Below are 14,106 nucleotides of genomic sequence, written 5' to 3' on the forward strand. Positions count from 1 at the left end.
ATGCAACTTAAGCATAGATATACCAAGCTACACGCATGAATATGGGGTCGTAATTTGACCTCAGTGTGAATTATTAGTTAACCAATCTAGTTCAGAAATAAGGGAAACAGCCTTGTAGAAGCACAGTGAATATCATTTTCTACGTCATGACTCATAAGACATTTTAATTATAAGAACAAATTGATCTTCCCTGAGAGAACCAAAGCTGCTTATGTTACTTCTAACATCACAGGTATGCAATGACGCCAAGCCTAACTCTCAAACCCTAAACGTTCAATTATCAAAGTGAGTACAAGCTTTACCAGCATATCATTAAAACATCTTGAACAATCCTAAAAATTAACGAAACCACATACTTTAGCCAAACTCATCGACCTGCAACTGCTACTGTATTAGTTTACAATCTTCTCTATCGATCAGCAGAATCAACGTTTAGAGCAATATAATTATCTGTCATTAAATATTAAAGACGATCCAAATAAACCCAAGAATCGAGAAGCAGATCGCGGGACTTGAGATGCACAGAACCCAGAGAATTACCTGTGGGAAGGCGGCGACGGGAAGGCAGGCGGAAGCAGACGAGGGCGAGGAGGGAGCGGCCTTTGAGACTGAGATAGAAGAAGGGGGAAGGAGAGGAAGGCCTCGATATGGGGGTCGGCGGGGAATCGACCGGGCGCCTAGTGGTGGTGAGTACAGGATAGGGAATATGCGGGGGACACCGGTTCGGTGGGGTTGGCGATACGGCGAAAGCGGCAGCGACGGCGGGCATCACATAACAATATGCCTATAGAATGAGGAGGTAAATGAAAACATAAAATAACGTTATCCTGAGCCTGAGGAAGCAGGGGAGCCCTAACAACCGTGGCACGCCGTCAATCGCAGGATGGAATGTGGAGGAAACGGCGCCCGAGAAAAAGGAAAGAGAACAGAAAGGGGGGAAGCGGAAGTCGCCGCCCGCCGTCATCTCCGTCCGCTGGCGGGCTGCTGACTTCAACCGACGATGGCAGCGACACGATGCAGCAACGTTGCCGTCCTGCGTTCTTCCATTTGAAGTGGAACGGAATTGGAGCAGGTTGGAATCTTCTCGAATTATTTACCTTTTTATTCCTCATTTTGGCCAAGTGTGGTAGCAAATGCATACTACGTGAACGCTCAATATGGTTCCAAAATGTTGATTTAATTATAAATGATTTTGACTATCTAAAAGGTGATGATAATTCGTGTTTGAATGACCTTTATGTTGTTTTATGTTATTAATATCAAGTAAATGATTTTTACCGTATTAATATATCTAGTATTATTAAGTGGCGTCGTTTAATGTAATATATAATGATATTTTTTGTGATTAAACTAATTAACCCACTGCAAATGATATCCTTTGAACCAAAATTTGGCGGGGCCCTTTTGCGGTAAATGTTCGGGAACTGAACTCCCAAAACCAATCCAAACATATTACGAGTTCTGCACAGATTGGATAGCACGAAGGACTCGTACACTACGCTTAATTTCACAGAGATGGGAACAGTGAAAATGTTCTGACGGTTGTAAGAAGTTATGCAAGCGCACCAACTTTCTTACACCCCTTTTTTTCACCCTCTTTTTTGTGTTCATGGAGTTTGGTGTGAGTAGCTAAACAGCACTACAGCTAACAGTCGCATTTTTTACTTCTATACAACAAAGGCTCTCAGCGAGGCTGCTGAATCAGACGGCGGGGGCTGCCCATTGGGTTCGGACGCTGCGCGGGTTTCTCCCAGTATTTTGCTGATTGCAGGATTGGTCTGACAGCGTTCTTGGGAGATTTCAAGCCCAGGTTCCTCACCACCGACTCTTCATCGTTCAGAAACCCTGTCCCAGAAGAACGCAATCAAATAAATAGCTATTAAGCACGATCACATATAGTTGTTGTTTTATGATGGAAGAGATGCGATGGATTACCATAGTCAATTATTCCTTTCTTCAGGGCCTCTGCAGCTACCACGGATTGGTGGAAAGCTGCATCATCAAGCTCCGCCTCGATAATGGATAATTCATCCCCGATTCCAAGATCAATAGTGTCTGGCAGCAGGTTGGCCACATCCTCCTCATCATTAACATCGAAGGTTTCTTGATCTTGGTTGCGGTGGAACCAATGTTCGCGGAACCAAGTGGTGGTGTTCACCAACTCCCACCATTCTGGTGAGAAATCCTCCACCTGTTGCAGTGCCATCGGGATGAAGAGTGGAGCATTTGGGTTCAGCGTAGACTTCATTGCCGACGATACAGCCATTGCACTCATTATCTCCCAGTTGTATCTGCACTTTCTATTAGGCACGATGAAAGCAGGTTGTTTAGAGGATTATATTCGACAACATAATGCATTTTTATCCAACAACATAATGGCATTCAAATGATTTTTATTTTCAGCTACCCTTTAAAGTTTTGTCTAAATGTTGATGAAGATAAGCAGAGTAGACTCATGGAAATTTCACTCATTAATCTATTAATTTCTTCAAATAACAAATGCAATAACGAATTTGATCTTTGTTTGTTTCCCTGTTCTTCTGGCAATGTAACTCCTCGATAATTTCATGCTCAGAAACGAAACCTAACTCCATCAAGATTTGGAGGAAGATAAATTAACAAAAGGAGCTAAATGAAAAACCAGTATAAAAGAAATACAATCAATCATATGAAAATTTGGCTACTAGTGGATGATACTGAACTATTTAATCGCTTGCAAAGACTAAAAGGACCAAGTCGAAAGAAGAAACATAATATTTGATTTTTCTTATTCAAAATAGATTGACTGACTATATTAGAATTCACTTGCTAAAAGGCCATATGACACATGAAATAGAAGAATAATTTGATCAAGAAACAAAAGAAAAGGAAACTATATATGAGGAACAAGTAACATCCTAAACCTCCACATAAAATCCTCTTAAGATTCCAGGACAAGTGAAGAGCGAACTAATTTCTAATAAGTACATAGAAAATATAACCTAAAGCACTTCATGTAATCAGTTCTTTCAATAATTCTGTGCAGAGAGTTACAGATAACAAAGTTCCGCTTTGGAGAAGTCAAGAGCAAAAAAGCTTACATGAACCCTCCTAAAATTCGAGTAAACTCATCATCTTGGACTTGAAAGTTACGAGGAAAACGATGAAAACCAACCTGATCGCAGCAATTCGGGAACTTTGCGATCAAGCACAGGTTCCACAGGCATAGAAATTCCTAGACAGGTAAAATTACATCCCCTTGTTCATAGATTCATAGATCTAACAAGATCAAGGGGAACGGAATCCCACTTCTCCAAGTCAATTCAACGATCCGAACGAAAAACCAGTCTATCCTCCTCGGAGAAGAAGATCAACCAGATCCAGAAGAAAACATCACGAAACTTCAAGAATCTACCGATGACAAGACTAGATGATTCAGATCGAAAGATCCAGCCACGGATCGTGCTTAATTCTATACAACCCATAGATTCGAGCATGGCATAGATATGCGGGGACGGTATCAGCGGGAAGTCAGATTTCTTTACCTCCACGAGCTCTGTCGCCCAAAATATCAAGGAAGAAGAGGACCAGAACACTATCGCCCGACGGGGTGCTGTGGGGGGTGGGGCGAGCAGGGCCTCACTTTATAGGCGGACCGGGGGGATGTTCCGAACCACTAGCTTCGGGGTCCGAAGCGACAGCTTTGGTCTCCAAGGACGACTACGAGTCGACGCCGCGTACACCGTCGACCGATTGGCTTTGCGCGTACCATTTTTCGTATTCAATTATATCTACCCAATAGATCACCCGCCTTCTGATTGGCAGAATCGTGACACGGATGCGGGTCCCAAACCTGTCTTCTATTTAAAAATCACGTACGTGCGCGGGTAAGTATTTTCTTGGATCCTTCTCGTAACCTTCTATCAGAGCTTCCTTTTTCTTTTTCTTTTTTTTGACTTTTGGCGTCTAATTAAAATAATAAATATTAATTATATTACTATTAATTAGCGCTAATCACGCTAGCTAAGCTTGCTAGAATACGCCAAAGTATGATGCGAAAAAGAATAATAAAATAAATTAAAACGAATGGGTGTTAGTCAACTAATTAAATGAGAATTTTTTTTTTATGAACTGAATTATGTCAGTTAATTTAATACTCCACCTGTATAATTTTAACTAATCTAATCTTAGACGCCACAATATTTTTTTTCTTTGTCTCGGTGGAAGATTTTGGGGCAATAATTTTGGGTATTTCCTAATTAGAATATTTTTCTTAAATAGTATTTTTAATATTAAAATACCTAAATTGTCCCTCAATTTTTATTTTGCTTATTAGTGTTTTGGTATTTAAAAATACTGTAAATGATTTAAATAAATTTTTAATCTTAATTAAACTAAACACAAGAATAAAAATATGATATTGTAATAGTCCATCAGTAATGACAATAAAAGAGTCACATAAAATTTTGATGGAAAAAATTTTGAGTGATATTTTATATATTTTTTATTAGGGGTATTGTTTTAGAAAAATAAAAGAGAGATACTTTTGAGAAATACCTCAAATATGAATATTTTTTAGGAAAATCATCTATTAATCTTGTTCATTTATTATTTTCCTAGAAAGAACAAAAGTGGATGAAGATATTATTTTTGTTAGATAGCTCCATGTCAATCGAGGTTGAAAACTATCTCATGTGCTACGGTAGAAAAAGCTCAATAAATACTCAATAAATGAAAGAGACAGCTAATGTTGATGGAGATGGAAGGAGGAAACCACTTAGTAATGGCCAATTTGTTACCTTTGATGCTTTAGTTCGTTAGAATTGTTATAGAGTTTATTTTATAATTTGAGTTATTTTATTATGAAAGATCCTCCCACTTGTCCTTAAAATTATTATTTTACTATTTTATAATCTTATTTTAAGAATTTTTAATATTTATAAAAATATAACGTCGATGCCCTCTTCTTCTTTCTTTTTTTCCTTCATTTTTTTTCGATTCCTCTTTATCTGATAGTAGTAATCCAAGCAAGTATAATCGATGATCACGAGAGTAAATAAGTACAAATGATGATCACGAGGGTGAACGATTCCGGTGAGGGTGACTAGTGAAAGCGACAATAGATGGTGTTGTTTGGGTGATCGTCGAAGCTCAATTACCTTGATGCCCAAGACTTCTTTAAAAGAGGCAACAAAGGAGACGAAGGAAAAAGACTAAACGATCGATGTGACAAAAGTTCACGAAGGAGAAGACGAGAAGGAAACCGATATAGATAATGGAAAAGGCATCAACAACATCGATAACTAGTGAAAAATTATTGAATCGTTGAAGTGGCATCGAAGGGGGCATCGATGATATTAACAACGATCGAAGAGGTATCGAATGAGATGTTGACAACATCGACAATGAATTATTAAGAATTTTATCTTCTTCTAGTTATTTTGTTTCTCTAGGAGTTCAAAGGTTTTTAAGTTAGTAATCGACTAATTTTAAATTATTTATTTTTATATTATTACTATCATTATGATTGTTGTTGTCGTTGTTATTATTTACTCAAAACATTGAGTTTTCAACAAACTTTTTAAATATTTACTCATTTAAGTAGGGATAAGCCTTTGGACTTGGATCAAGATTCATCAAAGTTGGTTTCTTTTTAAGGTAGAAATCCTTTATTGGGGATTCTACTGAGGGAAAGAGTTATTGGAATTAATAACTGAACATTTAGGATACTCTCTACATATCGATATCATGTAGAACAAAGGAAATATGGTAAGTTACGAAGTGATCTAAAGCTTTTATTATGGCAAAGTGCATGGATTCTCTCCTTCAATTCAAGCTATGAAATGTTCAGTACAATTGCAAGATCAAGCAATGGTAGCTATCTACATGTTGGATGTATCTATCTGTTTACTTGCTATCAATAAGAGGGTATCAAGATTGGTGGCGGAGTGTGATGCTGTGATACTGATCAAAATTGTGTAGTTCCTTTCGAATTGTGTTAAGAATACTCTCAAGTTTAGCTGATGGATTTACTGTGCATAAATTATCTCATGTGTTTGGAAAGGCTAACAATAGTGTTCACTGGCTATCAATTCTTCCATACGGAGATAGAATTAGCTTCCAAAGTTGGGATCTATTTTGTAATGGACTATAATTTTTTTTTTATTGAAGAAAAAAGATAGATGAGTTATAGTTTTCATTGTATTATGATCGGTGGGTGGATTAGATTGCCTAATATGTATCATAGTTATAGTTAAGTGCATCAAATTTAGGATAAAAATGTCGAAGTACATCAAAATTTTTATTTATAGTTTATATTACACATCTTCCTCTCCTTAGCGTATATATTAATACCCTATTATTAAAAAAAATAAAGTCTATTTTGTTGATGAATAAATGTGTCATGGTTGGTGAGTCAGCACGCCCTGATCCATGGGTCAATATTGGGAGTCTTCTATCGGTCGAGCTGGACGTCGCGGTCGACCGAGCTCTCGCGACGGGGTCTTGATCGATGTCTCTCAGTTCGGAAACCGATTGATGGCTCGCCCTGGGGGACGTCGATCGATGACTTCCAAGGTTGGGACGCTTGCAGGTCGCGCTTTCCTGCAAAAATGACCTTCGTCAGGTGATTCCCGACTTTGGCCCCTCCGACGAGTAAGTCAGTTGTGGGTTGAATTATTTTTTTTATGACTCTCCCTCTGGCCGAATGCTGGCCATGGGCTTTTATACTATTGTACGAGGGTCGGTTGCACGTAGGTTCGACATGGCCCCTAATCTTCGAGAGTTGAGACGATAGTTCTGATCGACCGTCATCTCGGGACGCGTGGAGCGATGTTAGACGGCGTCGCCCCGGGTTTCCGGGATGAGATATGTTGAACGGTGTCTCGGTACGGATTCTGACTTAGCGTGTGGGGGTGTTCCACTGATTCTCAGGCTGGCATGGTGGTATGCGGGTCGAACAACACCTTGGTACGAATTTTGACGTAGCGTATAGTATTAGTTGTGACGTCTAAAATATACTTTATCATATTTAATTTCAAATCTTATTATCTTCACCCTATTTGCAAAAGGAAAAAAACGAAGGAAGAGAATTGATTCCCCAACGACATGAAATGCTGTGATGATGCACGAATGACAGATCAATCCAAAGGAACTTTTGGGGTGAAAGCATGTTCAATGGCTTCGATTGGCGAGGCAATGGTGGAGGAGGACATCGAATCTTGCGAGGTGCAATGAAATCTCGAATTCACCCCCTCCCAACTCTTCCTCCCAACGATGGATCCATTCGTATGGTAGCGAGGGTATGTTGGTGAAGATGATAAAAGTTGTTTTTGTATGATGTGCAAACAAGTGACACGTTACAAAAGTTGCAACATGCTGTGTGCCCATCACTTGGCTTTGTCATGGCTTGCAGATATTTTAGATTATTTTATGGGAAAAATTAACAAAAGTTGGGTTCAAACATCACTTGCATTCTTGAAGATAATAATAGAGCTTGTTTTTGTTTGAATCCATCAGCAGCAGTAGAATTTTCTTACAAGTCCATATTCTTCTCGTTTCAACACTTTAGGAATTCATGTTGTTAAATAAAGAGATCTCGATTAAAGGGTCATTATCAATATAATTTTTCTTGGAGTAAATGATCTCGATTAGTACCGAAAAAATGATGAAATAGAGTCGATCAATATTGTACTATTCAAAATAAAAAATCAATGAAACTGTATTCATATAAAAAAAGAAAAAGACCGATTAATTCATTACATAAATGAAAATTTTTACACAGTCGATTTATCGATGAGTCGAAAGAAAAAATTTAAAAACACTACGGATATAATCTTTTATCACATGAATATATAGATTATGGGAATAACCCATACAATATATGCGCATCAAATAATAATAATAATAATAAGTTTATTTTCTCACTTAATAACATAATATTTGGTCCTTTATTTCACATCATATTATTTTCAACTTTTTGCCACACAGTCTTTCCTCATTTTTATTTGATATTTTTGGTAACTAAAATGCCTGTTAATTAAGGTTTAGTGTCTTCTCGAGGATTATTTTCATCTAATAAATAACTAATCAATTGGCTGAAAATAATGATCATCATTTCAGGAGATACAAATAATTTAATTCTGGACTCGAAAAATATATTTTGCTTGATCGTTTCGTGAGTCTTGGATTGCATCATCTTAGAGAGAGAACAACAATTTCAGCATGTCGAATTGACAATCAAATTGACCATAACACTACTGGTTTAGAATAATATTGACCATTATTCGAGAAAATAAGATCACTTAATATGATAATATCTTGAAATTAGGGTAAATTGCACATGGCATTAGGTGTAGAAGCCTTTTTATCTCAACTAGCTAAAACAATAAGACACTCCTATTTACTAGTAGTACTCATGAGAGAGGGAGGCAACATATTGGTGGTAGGGAGGGACAAAGAAGAAGAGGAGGAGAGCATCAAAGTACTTTGCGTTAAAGTCTAAAGTACATTTGTTTTGGCTGGCATTCGGGTCCCATTGTATTGTATTGTATTGTAATGATGATGGCTTGAGATATCATGAGATGTGGCTTGTTTCACAAATCAAATGGGTCAAGCTGGCATGTATACCTATTTATTTGTCATATGCAAGTCAGGACTGAGAACCATAAAAGAAACACATGGTCTGCTGGCAATGGTTATCAAATACAATGGATTTGGTAAGGTCTCACATCATGGATTCAATTTGGTTGCACTAATATGGATTAAACTATTAAATCATAAATTATGCTAATTACATGTAGTTAGCCCTCATTGATATCTCGATTTTAGGTTTAAAAAAATTAAATCTCTATAATTATAAAAAGTAAAACATCTAAGTTCATTTATCCTAACGTCGTCAGTTTTAGTTTACCTACTAAAGCACAAAAAAATGATGACGAACAATGACAATACTAAGGTCGCAGATGACTGTTATAGATGAAGAAGAATAACGACGACGTAGATGAGAGGTGAGACAACGATGTAGATGCAAAGCGACACCACTATGCATTTACGTCGACGCCGACAATGATGCAAGAAAGGTCGATGACGTTCGATAACTACATCGGTGCCAACGTAGTTGCCAAGCGATGTCGACATAAATGCATAGCATCAACATTTGCATTGTCACGTCACCTCTCGTCATCGCTCTTACTCCTTATCCACAATAATTACCTGCGAGCCCTAATGATACTATCGTTCGCCACCATCGAAAACATAATTAGGATATTGAAATTATTTTTTTTGCTCATCGTTTTCATACTTCTGTCGGTAAAATTGACGACGTTAGAATAAATAGAACTAAATATTTCACTTTTATGACTAAAGAGATTTGAATGTAAATTTTTTAAAATTCAAGAATCGAAAAAATTGAAGGATTGAAATACTGAATAGGTTTAACTACAGAAAACAATCTGTATTTAGTCCTCATAAATTTGATGCAAAAATATACTAAGTTTTTATTTCATAATAAGATGTGTGCATGCAATGCTCCATACGAAAAAGAAATCCATTCTCCAATGAAGTGAACAATGTAAAAATAAGATAAGAAAATCCAGAGTATGAGATGACAACGAAGTGATAGTAACAAGAAAAAAAGTGAGGTAGGATAATAGATGAGAGAGAAACCAAACATTGGATTACTTTTTTATGAAAAGATTTAGATACTCATTAAAAACAAATAAAAATGTTAAATACGCGTGCTGGTAACTATTTGTAATATTAGTTCAAATATTTTCTGTAAGTACGAAATCTAAAGTTAAGATTCCTATCATATCACGAATCCAGATGAGGTGAGACTTCTTAGAGAGAGAGAGATTAAAGTACTACTTTCCATAAAAATCTAAAGCTAACCTGAAATTACCATTACCTTTCACAAACTCGTTAGCCAGATTAAGTTGTCTGATGGTGGTAGTATGTGGCAGTGAAATGAAGCTGATGGTTTGGCTAGACTTGAATATAATTAAAGGCACAGCATATGGTTTTCTAAACTTGGCAAAGCAAAGATAAAATTGAGCATGTAAATAAACAGAGATCAACAACTATTGAAAGCCTTATTAAAGCAGCAGCAAGGAAATGAAATATACATACATATATATATATATATATATATATATATATATATATATATATATATATATATATATATATATATATATATTCTATATTGTAAACCTTTTAGTCCACAAACTGCACATGACATGCTGGTCTAATCAGACAAGCCTCGTGGGATTGTTAACTCATTCACATTATGATCATGCTGATATACACAAATGAGACAGTACGACTCCATGAAGGGGAATTTATGGGAAAAACACATCATAAAGTTACTGTGACCTATATGTTAGAAACATACCGTAGACATGGTACAAGGTGCGAGCATGAGGCAGCAAACGAGCTTGCTTTCTGGGATGATCACTCGGAGCAAAGCAATCATACCAGTCTAGAAAGAGATCAGAAGAATCGTCTCTTGAAGCTTCTGGTGGTTGCCTGGTACGAACTCATGAGGAGCCCGACGCCAATTCCTATTCCAACGCACATTCCCAAGCCAATTCCAACACCAACTCTGACGCCAGAGTTGAACCATGACAGTTGCCCATCCTCCTCCGAGGACCAACCTTCAGGATGGTAGCTATGTGCAACACCAAAATCTGAATCATATCCACCAGCTTCCTCCTCAGCAGCCTGTATAAGTTTAGGCTGATCAGGTACCAATTTATCTGAGACCTGGCCAGCTGGGTTCTCAAAAGGCAAATTTGTAAAGAGTGTGGCACAATGCATGGGGCTTTTGCCAATGATGAAGTCTGGAGTCTTTCATACACTGACATTTGGCTGAAAATTTGCATGTCAAACATGTACTTCTCTGATAGAAAATTTAAGAAAAGATAGATGGTGCATGTGCTTGACTTGTGGAAGTCAAGTTCACTTCAAAATCATATAATGTTTAGTGCAGATACTCCTTAAAGGCTTGACCCCTTAGCCGGATTAGATGCTCATTCTTGGCTGGAATTTTGTTCTTCGAGGCAAAGAGAACCTTCGATTATTCAATAAAGGTAAAAGAAACTGCATCAACGCTAGGAACAGGAAAAACATGTCTTAACTATGCCTTTGTGGCTTGCAAGCATTATATGTATAGAAATTATAGGCGAAAACATTCCTATAATTCCAAAAATTTCGCTTGGGCCTTCCAAATTCACTGTGTGTTGTCCAAAGATATACACATCAAGCGCCTCCTTACTTTTGAGAGAAGGTAGCATCCAAGAGAGGATAGAAAAAAGAAGCAAACACAACATATAGAGAATACAACGAGAGAGTAGAAAAAGGTAGGAGAAGAGAAGGGACAAGAGCAATATAGAACTCTTAAAAGAGGCCTTTGTTGAAAATGATACATGAACTCTCGAGAGTTATATAACACTAATAATGCTAGTCTCTTTTCACCATGTGGGATTATACCACCATTGGTGATGTGCCCTTTAAGTCCTACTTGGAAAGGGGAAGGAGAACGGAAAGGTTTGTTAGTTTGTCTTCGTGCCCCTACTAAGTCTAAATTCTAAGAAAAATTAAATTATGATGAAAACACTAGTCTATCTTGATTAAGATATCAAATCCTAAACTTGATTGAAACCATAATTCATCCCCATGCTTATATCTTGTTGTTGTCTGCTAGACATCGGAAGAATTCTTCACAAAACAATTTCCGAAAGCTATTGCTTTGGACCAATGCTACCACCAAGTTACACTCTTGAGAACGAAAAAAAGTTTTTTTTTTTTGGGTCTAGGACCAATAAAAGAAACGTTTTAAACCAGTCCACATGCTGGGATGGGAATATTACAAATTCCTAGTACTTTAGGTCCTGCTGAAAATTCCTAGCACCATACCTAGTAAAACAACTGCATTTATGATAAGAAGTTCAAGGAAAACATAGCAAATTTCATTTCTGAATTTTAGAGAATTATGCAATAGCCACATATCAAATACATGATTATAGAACATCAAAAGTATACACTAAGAACATACATTTATAGCATGCATACTATTTTTCTTGGCATGATAAAAAAATATTTATCTCAGCAAAGCTCAAGAAACTCACCTACAATATTTCAGAAAAAAGATGCAACCGAAAAGGGTGGTTATGGTGAACAAAATTTGACTATCAGATATGATAAATGTGGTTCATCAAAGGTGTACTCTTATTCATATGCAGACTAGTTCATGGGATTTTTACAATAAATTTTATTCGACAAAACATTCCACAATACTATGTAATGAGATAAATCCAGAAAAGGACAAATAGGTGCTAACAGCATATATATCAAATAAATAGCCAGCTCATGAACACTATCAAGCACACTTTTTAGATTCATCTACTTTGCAAGAGAATCAGTTTAATTCTTATATTACAAGAAGCCGATAATTTTAACTTGGAAACTTGCTATTTCTAAAGTAAAGATCTAAGAACATGATGCTTTTTCAGTTCTACAAAGAGAAAGGTTGTATAATACATTAAAAGAAGAAAGCATCTTATTATTTGCTACTATAATGAAAAACTGCAGCTAAAATGCAGACTTTATTAAGTAAATAGACGATGAATAGTAACCAACTCCTGCAAAAAGAAAGGGGAAAAAGGAGGTGGGGGAGTTGGTGGGATGGCGAAGAACTCCACTTACCAGTGATGATGATGCCCTTTGCTGAACCAAAGTGTCATTGTTTACCTTCTTCTCATGCTCTGTGGTCTCTTCATCCTCTGGGATTGAACCCAGTGTTCCTGGTTTGACAGCCTTCCGCCTAGGACTAACCTGCAAGGTCTGCGTGAGGATCAATGGTGCTGCTGCAGAGCATCCAGCCACATACACCTCGATGGAGGGGAACACAATCCCAAGCTTGGGCTGCACAAAAGAGGAGGCTCCAGCCGAAGCTGCTGGGTAACAGTCCATGCCCCACCCAGTCTTCCGATCCTTATCGGATGATCCATGATGGTTATCAACCGCGATCACCCCATTGCTCCACAGGACCTCCAATCTCTGAAGCGAGCCACAGAGGATCAGGTTGCCCCTATCATCACAGACCTCAAAGTCAACCGCTCCCGCGATCCGAACGCTGTCGGTGCTCACATAGGTGACCTCAGCAGCACCCCGGTCGAGGCGGTCGCGACGGAGCGGAATGGCGGTGGTGTCAGAGGCGGGGACGCGTGCGCCGTTGATCTCGAGAGCGTCTCCCATCTCGCGGCGGAGGTGGGAGAGGGTAAGGTGGGGCGGGACGGCGTCGACAGCGCAGGGGGAAATGCGGACGTAAAAGAGGCGTATCTCGAGCCACGAGGAGGGCGGCGGCGGAGTGGTGGCGGGGCCACTGGGGAGAAGGCGGAAGGGAGGGGCGCGGATACGGCGGGGGATGGAGAGGGCAGGAGCGACGGGCGGCGTCCCGCTCCGCTCATCCGCCGGGGGCGGTGGATCCACCATCATCGCCAAATCGAGGTCCCCAAATCAGTGATCGGCAGAGGGTTCCAGCTCCATCGATCGACTCGATGCTTCTCCCAGGGTTATAATTAGGGTTCTTGGGATCGAAGTGGGAATTCGACGAGCGGCGACCGCTGGAAGAACGAGGAAGAGAAGAGGCTGATGATGGCAAAGAAACAAATATATGACCAGCAAAAGGAGCCAAGCGGTGTTGCAGCGGGATTCATCAAACAGGGATGGGGACGGTAGGATTTGCTGGCTGGTGTTCATCCGCGTCACGATTAAGCGGAACCGCAAACGCGACGAAGAATGGAATAGGGGGGAAAGGAGGATCCGCTACCGGATGCATTGTAGGAGGGAACGTGAAAAACGTATCCTGCAAGCATGAGGTGCGACAATAGGACATGTGTAACGACATGCCCTTTCCAAAATTTGAAGGTATTTGGTGGGTTTGTGAGATGAGTCATAGCCGGATTTGATAGAAAAGTCAGCGGCGAGGGAAGGTTCTGGAGAATAGAGCTGCATTGAGAACGAAATCGCACGTTAAGGTTGCCGATACAAGGAATGAATGATGAGGATAGAGGAGGAAATCATGAATCAGGACAATGTTCGAGAAATTTCATGAGCATCTTTGAT

General features: G+C 38.7%; 3 protein-coding genes across 7 annotated transcripts in view; all 3 read right to left on the bottom strand.

The window, feature by feature from the left end:
• Positions 1–1,081, bottom strand: part of LOC103988553 (folylpolyglutamate synthase) — a 34,695-nt gene extending 33,614 nt beyond the window's left edge. For 2 of the 4 annotated variants that reach the window (XR_671961.3, XM_009407121.3), the window contains exon 1: positions 541–1,078. Coding sequence is in view for 3 of the 4 variants with exons in the window: in XM_009407121.3 (XP_009405396.2) it covers positions 541–769 (229 nt within the window). In the remaining variant the exon portion in view is untranslated. Of the gene's footprint in view, positions 1–540 lie in introns of all 4 variants that reach the window. The other 2 variants (XM_065091969.1, XM_018828872.2) reach the window with 2 other exon arrangements.
• Positions 1,082–1,475: 394 nt separating this feature from the next.
• On the bottom strand, positions 1,476–3,649 carry LOC135598337 (protein EARLY RESPONSIVE TO DEHYDRATION 15-like). 2 transcript variants are annotated; one of them, XM_065091970.1, is made up of 3 exons: positions 3,525–3,649; positions 1,936–2,300; positions 1,476–1,845 (listed from the first exon to the last, which is right to left on the bottom strand). In XM_065091970.1, the coding sequence occupies exons 2-3, from the start codon at positions 2,273–2,275 to the stop codon at positions 1,685–1,687; spliced, it is 501 nt and encodes a 166-aa protein (XP_064948042.1). In that variant the 5' UTR covers positions 2,276–2,300; positions 3,525–3,649; the 3' UTR covers positions 1,476–1,684. The 2 variants fall into 2 exon arrangements, with proteins under 2 accessions (XP_064948042.1, XP_064948043.1); XM_065091971.1 differs by having other exon boundaries at positions 1,936–2,291; positions 3,525–3,648.
• Positions 3,650–10,226: 6,577 nt separating this feature from the next.
• LOC103988541 (uncharacterized protein At1g01500) lies at positions 10,227–13,734 on the bottom strand. Its single transcript, XM_009407097.3, has 2 exons — positions 12,685–13,734; positions 10,227–10,701 (listed from the first exon to the last, which is right to left on the bottom strand). The coding sequence occupies exons 1-2, from the start codon at positions 13,474–13,476 to the stop codon at positions 10,471–10,473; spliced, it is 1,023 nt and encodes a 340-aa protein (XP_009405372.2). The 5' UTR covers positions 13,477–13,734; the 3' UTR covers positions 10,227–10,470.
• Positions 13,735–14,106: the final 372 nt, after the last annotated feature.

This window comes from Musa acuminata, chromosome BXJ2-1 (genome assembly GCF_036884655.1).
Source record: "Musa acuminata AAA Group cultivar baxijiao chromosome BXJ2-1, Cavendish_Baxijiao_AAA, whole genome shotgun sequence".
Taxonomy (NCBI): Eukaryota; Viridiplantae; Streptophyta; class Magnoliopsida; order Zingiberales; family Musaceae; genus Musa; species Musa acuminata.